Source organism: Cryptomeria japonica, chromosome 6 (genome assembly GCF_030272615.1).
Source record: "Cryptomeria japonica chromosome 6, Sugi_1.0, whole genome shotgun sequence".
Taxonomy (NCBI): Eukaryota; Viridiplantae; Streptophyta; class Pinopsida; order Cupressales; family Cupressaceae; genus Cryptomeria; species Cryptomeria japonica.
In genome coordinates, this window is record NC_081410.1 from 1,191,277 (window position 1) to 1,199,028 (window position 7,752).

Genomic DNA, 7,752 nt, shown 5'->3' on the forward strand with positions numbered 1-7,752 from the left:
AATCCCACTCCCAAAGAAAAGAAAATTTCCTCTTTCCAAGTGTCTCCAAACTCCTACAACTCCCAAGGAAACTTGCCATTTGCCAACAAATGTCAAACAAGCAATGAAATTCAAAATGTTCCTAAAATAAGACTTTCCAAGAACCCACTCCATCACTTGACTAGGAAATTCAAAATAATATCTTCGATGATAAATCACTATTGTTGATTTGATTAAATCACCCAAAAAGATATTATTTTCTAGTCTTATCTAAAAGTCTCGATTTACTATTTTTTGAAAACTGAGCTTACTAAAAATAGAAAGTGTTAATTTTGGAAAGGGGGCATTATGAATATTAAATAAATAATCTTTCCACATGTATCCCATTGTAGTTGACTTACTATTTTTGGCCAATGGGGACTTAGTAAGTGTTATTTTTAGGATAAGGATGTGACGTATACTTTTATGTAAGGTTCTTTTTTCACATGTATTGTTTCTTTTCCAATTTAATCAAGTAAAAAAATGTAGATTATCCTATAAAAGTGGTCCATTTATTCTTAATTTTTTTATAGAATTTACCCTTTAATGTACATTTAAGTCGTTAAAATTGTAAAATAAAATAATATTAATTTAATAAAAGTTAAAATATTATAAATATTTATTATTTTACATTATTTTTTTATTTTTTTTATCTATTTTCATATTTTATAAACATAATTATATTAAGAAATGTGAAAGTGAAGTTTGAAATTTGAAATTTAAAATCTATATTATTGTCTAACAATGTCAAGTCAATAGGATTAAATAAAAAAGTATTTTATAAATATGTTTTGAAAATAAATAATACATATATAAAATAAAATGTTTTTGATTAGGAAAGCATGGAATTCGGGCCCTAACCCATTACAACAAAGCATGGGTGCTCACCCCAAAGGACAAAAGAGGCCACAACAGGCACTCACAACACATAGGTCAAAACACCTGTAAAACATCAACCCAACAGTTGCAGAAGGAAAGAGGTCAACGAACGACAAATAGCCTCAAGGCCAACAAGGTCCAACAACACATAATCAAAAGGCTCCTTGTAAAAAACAGTGAGCAGACAACACACAGAGTGGGGCAACCATACAAGGGGGGTAAGAGGCTCCCCAAGTCAACCAGAAGATCACAATTGCTGCCCCCCAGCAGGAAGTCCATCCCTCTTCAGCCAAACCCCTTTTCACCTATATGGAAAAGGAGCCCACCTCAATAGGTGCAAAAAAGGAGAAGAATGACAAGCTAGTGAGCCAACCGAGAGTCCATTTAAAAGCCAACCTGCCACAGAGAAGAGAAGACCACCAAGAAGAATCAATAACCTCTTTTTCACAGCCAGTCACCACCTCTATAGGGGGCACATCCACCTCCATAGGATCTGCAGAAGAAGAGGAAGAGAAACGACGAAGCCAAACTCTCATCATGGCGAACAAAACACTCCCCACCTCGGAAGGGGACTCCAAGGTAGCCTTGGGGGTGAGCACCAACCCGAAACTAACGCCAATCCATATATTTATTTATTAATTTTAAATATGTAATATTTATTTATGTTTTTTCTAAATATTTGATACATATATAATGAAATAGTTAGAGATGTTATATTTGATTATGAAAAATATATAATTTATTAGTTCATATTCCCTATTTCTAGGTGTTTGTGATCTTTCTTTCTTTCTTTTTTTCTGAAGTTATTATTTTATTACCTATGATGGATGTACCATTCTTCTTTCCATTAGGATTTAAAAGTGCTATACATTTGAAACTTGATAATGAGGCTACAACATAGATCTATAAAAAATAGACCAAATTCGATAACATCTATCTAGCATTTATCATAGGAAATACAAAGGTGGAATTCAAACTTTACTATTTATAAAGTTTGATAACTCAATGTAATTGTTGCTCCATGCCCGTTAAAATAGTATGAATTATGCCCCATCTTATATGCCAATACTATGTATATATGAAAGATATTGCATGAATGATACTATTAAAAACAAGGAAAAAAGAAAACACTAATTTATTAAAACAATTAATAAAACAATCCACTTCTTTAGGATTTATAATAATAATTTATAAAAACAATAAAAAACTTAATAATAATTTATAAAAACAATAAAACTGATTTAAAAAAATAATAATAAAAATCTATCATACATATCCATCTCACATTAAAAATATGATTGCCAATTCTAGGTAAGAGACGTCAACAAAATTCACATATTTGACAAGGACCGATTCAACTACCGATAACCTGTAAAACGAAGTTGTTAGATCTTTCTTTCATGTGGAAAGCCTAATATTCGTCCCAGCCTGGCCACTTCCAAAAACTCGTCAGATTTTGTTAAGGAAAGTTGCTCCTCACTTTATGTTCTTTTTGTCTAAGCCAGAAAAGAAACCTGCGGGGGCGGTGCTTTTAATGGCTCCCCACTGCTCCTTTAAGATCATCTTTTATGTCCATCAAATATCGCCCCAGATTTCAGGCCTAGTTAAGGCTAAGTTGGCCATGAATTGATAGCGGAGGTGATATTCGTTGTTTGCCATAAGCATCCGCTATCGTCCATGGGATGCAATGAAAGCTCCCTCAAACCCACCTCTAAAATTAGGCACAATTTCTCCAGAGCTAGAGGTGCTTCTTCATCCAAACGCCCTGTAAAAACTTCTGCAGCCATTGCTGTTGTAGGAAGCTGTAAGCGCCCAGTCCAGGGGTTTCCTGATGATAATAACAAGGAAAGCAAAAATAGTTTTGGTATGAATATTATATGCGCCGAACAAGAATGCCGGCTTATCGGATTGGAGGATGATTCGGAAGGAGAGGAAGAGGAGGACGAGGACGAGGAGGAGGTGTTGAAGGTTGGAAGAAATGACGTATTTTCTATTCCTGAAGAAAAACAATCAAAGCAAAATCAAAATGTGGGAGATACAGAAGATGTTCTTATTCCAGGTAAGCAAACAAAATTCTTTTTAGTTATTCTCTTTTAGCACAACATAGCCAAATCCCTCTATAGTTACAGGACGCCTTACTGTGGCTAAGGAGATTTAAACTTCTGTGTAATGGTTGTGGGGGATTGGTCATATTACCATTACACCACAACCCCTTTGGGGGAAAAAATTGTTATATATAGATTTGGCCATATTACAATTAAAAAACCCCTTTTAACAAGAAATTGATTAAATTAAGATTCTTTGGGCCAGGTTACTATTCACAGCCCGTTAAACAAGATATTATCTCAATCACGATTTTCTTTTGGCCACATTACGTTTACTTTACTGCCTCGAGGACATCAATTTAGGTAATGAAGATATTCTTTTGGCCATGGCACAACCCCTTGGACAGAAAATTAGCTAATTTAAGATATTGTTCGTTTCTTTTAGTTTTTTTAATATAAATCAATTTTCCTTTCCTGTTCAAGTTATAGATGTTGTAGCAAAGATTTCTTTTAGATCATTTGTGATTGACAGGAAAGTAGTTCATGGCAGTCGATCTGTTCCTAGGGATATTCTAGATGTGCAGTAGAATTGAGAGGAGAAGGAAAAAACATCACAGACGCAAAATGCCACATATATAATGTGGAGGGATTGAGGCATTTTTTTGAGAAAATAATTGCTACCCATATAACAGACGGTAAATAGGATTTGCAGCATTTAGAGACAAACATCTCTCAATTTACTCAGTTTCCATGCTCTACAATCTTTCCTTTATACATATTGAAAGTGCAAAGAATGGTATGATATCCTGCCAGAGAGACATACATCTCTCAATTCCCTTATTTCTATGTTCTAATCCTGAGTTGGCCTAATGTTGGCGAACTTGTATTCTTGAAAGAGATGTCATGAGTTCAAATTCTGCAGGGGTAGGGTATGGGGTTGTCCCATATACTTTAAGTCATCTGTAAACACAAAAACAGATCACCTAGTATCATGGACTATAAAAGAATCTATTTCTATTTCCTTTCTACAGTCTTTTCGTTATACATATTGAAGATGCAAACAACAATATTATATCCTCCTAGAGTTCTCTTAGTTTCCATGCTTGACAATCTTTTTATTACTCATATTTAAGATGCAAAGAATGATATATTATCCTCCAAAAGAGACACATCGCTCAATTTGCTCAATTTCCATGCTCTACAACCTTTCCTTTATGCATGTAGTTTGCCTCTGGATGGTTACACACAAGAAACTATTCGAGTTTCCTGTTCATAAACAATAGTTTTTGTTTTTGAGATTTGATAATATTGAAGATTAACATGTCAAACACGCTCCTTAAATACAATGATTATAAATCTAAGCTAAATTTAGATTTCCTCGTGTAATGCAGATTGCAAATGTTGTAACAAGTCGGTCCAGGTAAGCTATCTTATATTCTGTATTTTGCAGGTTGCCTAAAGCTTCACTAAGATGTTGTCTCAGCCGGATATCCAAATCAGAGTATTGAGCCATGAAATACCAAATGACAATATTGTCATTGCCCAGGGACCAATACTATTGCATGACTATAACTTTTAGCTGGAAAAATTTTAGAACTGGAAAGATGCCTCCATTTTTTTCATAATTACAACAAATATGGTTTTAATAAAATTATCCAAAGGGGGTAAAGAATCGCTCCTTAAGTTATTTTCTTTACAATTTATCCCCCTCTTGATAGTTACACATAAGAAAGAATTCAAGAAGTTGCCTCTTCAGGATAAATTAGATTTAGAATATTGACGTTTCAAAATATGGTAGATCAACATTTCAGACATGTCTGTAACTTGTAAGTCTAAATCTAAATTAATACAGATTTTCCTCATGCAATCCAGTTTCCAAATGGTTTGACGACTTATTCTAGGGAAGTGGCTTCAAGTCAAGACTTTATTCTGAAGATTTTAGAATTCTTCACCAAGATGTCCTCGTTGCTTTCTACCCAAACTACAGCATTGGGCCAGACAAACTCTAACAATTATCCTCACTGCCCACTGCCTGGTAAACAAATTACAACATTGAGACTGACAAACTCTAAATTGATTTACACACCACCCAATGCCCAAATAAGACTATAACTTCGAGTCAGAGGAATTTCACAATTGTGATATTCTCTCCATTGTTTGCCAAGCTCTCCACATATTTGGTTTTTACATGCTAAGAATCAGAAGCAACAAGTCCATTCTGCTATCTTATTTTCACCACACAAAGCGCCAACAAAATCCCTCCTGGATCCCATGAAGACATCTAAATGTATACGGAACGGACACTTTAATTCAGAACAAGATGTTTGGTAGACTAAACTAGAGAGCAAAAATTTATAGTTTCAAAATATCATGCAAATAACATTAGTAATAAAAGAGAAAACAAAACATCTTATTGAGAAAATCTGAAAAAGCCTGTTAGATATAAAGAATGGCAGTGTGCAAGGAACACAAACATCTTTCAAGCCTCTCAGTTTTGATGCTTTGTAGCCTCTCAGTTTTGATTCTCTGCAGCCTCTCCGTTATATGTAACATATTCCCTTAGACAGTATAAGCAACTATTTAAGAATCTTTTCTTTCAAAAACAATTTAGGTTTGTTAGATTGACGTTAAATAATGTTGTTCATCAACATTCCTAACACTCTTATCATTAAAATTCAAATATAAACTCATGTCAGGTATATTAGAAGAATTTGCTTGCTTGTCAGTTATTCTTGGAGTTCCTAAAAAATATTCTGTGGTGACAAAATTAATTCTTTGCAGGCTTACCGAATGATTTGGCACAGTTATGCTTGATGCATGTCCCCTTTGTTAAATATGACGTGTCTTTAAGGCGTGTCTCAAAACGCTGGAGAAAAATACTCTCATCAGAGGAATTTTATGCTACTAGGTCTGCATTTAAAATCAACGAAACTTTTATTTCATTTGTAGTGCATGGCAACAGAGTTCAGATCTTCAATTTGAAGGAGCACACATGGTTTTGCCTTCCTCCTCTGCCTTTGGATCAAACAATTTCTACTCCGGAACGGAACATTAATCCTTATGAATGGTGGTGGATTGAGACAGTTGCTGCCTTACAGGGAACACTTTTTGTAATGGGAGGTGATCAAACAACTACATACAGTTGCATTCGTCCTACTGAACCTGCAAACACTGTACATAAATATGATTACTGCAAGGGTCAATGGATTAAAGTAGCTCCAATGCAGATTCCCCGTTCTAACTCAGCAGCTGTAGCTTCAAAGAAAAAGATTCTTGTTGCTGGAGGTAATGAAAAAATGGAAGAAGGTGCTTCTGCTGAAATGTATGATCCATCTACAAATTGCTGGAGTTTTGTTTCAAGAATGCATTCTGCCATGAAAGGTTGTGTTGGTGTGGAACATAGAGGTATGATTTATGTTAAGGGTACAAATCTGGGCATAGGAAGTCCAATTGAAGGGGAACTATATGATCCTGTAAAAAACTTATGGATTCGAATGAACCCTGGTCTTCGTCGAGGGCTTGCTCGAGGTCCAATTGCTTCTGCTAACTCTCAGCTTTTTGTTGCAGACTGGAAGGATTCACTGCTCAAAATGTATGTAATTGAGAACGATTCTTGGGAAATTGTTGCAGGTCTTCCAGCAAAAATAAGTCGACTTGTTGGACACAGAGATAAGCTTTATGGTCTCACAGGTAAGATTAAAATAGACCCATATAATCATCTTGTCATATCGGACAGTCCTGATGGGGTGTGGCAGCTTGATCTGGACAACAAAAGTGGATTTGATAGGAAAGATTGGCTTGATTCTGTTATGAGAAGAAATTGCGTACAAGAGTTTGATTGGAAGAGGGAAGATAATAGAGAGGTTGGAAAATTAGAATTGAGGATGGATTCAAATTACCTTAAGGCGAGAATAGAGCTTGCGAGTTCAAGAAGAGGGACCAATACAAACGTAAGATGGAATATGTCACATAATTTGAGAGGAGAAGCTGACATTGGGTCAGAACTTTTAGGCATGTCTGCCAGTACCAGCAATTCAGGATTTGTTAGTAACATGCAACATGAAGAATTCAACCAGGTATACATATGGAAGTGCATATGGAGAGAACCTAAACAGACACTGAAGACAGGTTCACTTGCCTGGGTGCCTAGCAGTGCTCATTGTGCTTTGCTTGAGGACTAACCAATGATTTGGTAGGTGTCATCTTGGATTTTGAAAATTGGGTATTTGGTTGATAAAACTTTGGGAAGTAATTTTGAGCCATGTGAAGACCATTTTTTGGTCAAAAAATTCATATTCTTTATTTCAGTTTCTCCCATTTTGTTGCGGGAGCAACGTTTGATTTTACTGAAGTTGTAGCCAGCAGAATGAAACCAAAAACTCAGTTGTCTGCACTTGCAGCACAGTTGTAATTCTTACATTTTGAAGAATCTACGTTGCTTCTAATTACCTTTGTATTCTTGTATAATGAAAGGATTAGCTTCTAGTGGACATATTTCAGATTTCAAGCTTCCAACCACCAAAAACGATATTTGCTTCAAACCAGGGGGCAATGAATTGGGAATCTACTAGTTGAAATAATACATTCAAGGTGGAGCCACATGGTGGGTTTGTTGGAAATATTAACGTTCAGAGATCGAAGTTTTTTTATTGCATTCCTCGAAGTAATTCTAGTTCATTGTGAAGGAGTTTTCCAAGAATATATGGTTTTGTTCAGTGCATTTTATGTCTTTTTTGCTTGCTTATTTGTGAGTTTTCTCTAACATAATACATTGCAACAGCAATGGCGGTGTTTGGGTTGGTAAGACTTC

At 35.3% G+C, this 7,752-nt stretch overlaps 1 protein-coding gene across 1 annotated transcript; it reads left to right on the plus strand.

Annotated features, from left to right (window-relative positions):
* The first annotated feature begins 2,254 nt into the window (after positions 1-2,254).
* Positions 2,255-7,434, plus strand: LOC131029405 (F-box/kelch-repeat protein At4g39580). The gene is made up of 2 exons (XM_057959874.2): positions 2,255-2,956; positions 5,724-7,434. Exons 1-2 carry the CDS (start codon positions 2,575-2,577, stop codon positions 7,121-7,123), a joined length of 1,782 nt encoding a protein of 593 aa, XP_057815857.1. The 5' UTR covers positions 2,255-2,574; the 3' UTR covers positions 7,124-7,434.
* Positions 7,435-7,752: the final 318 nt, after the last annotated feature.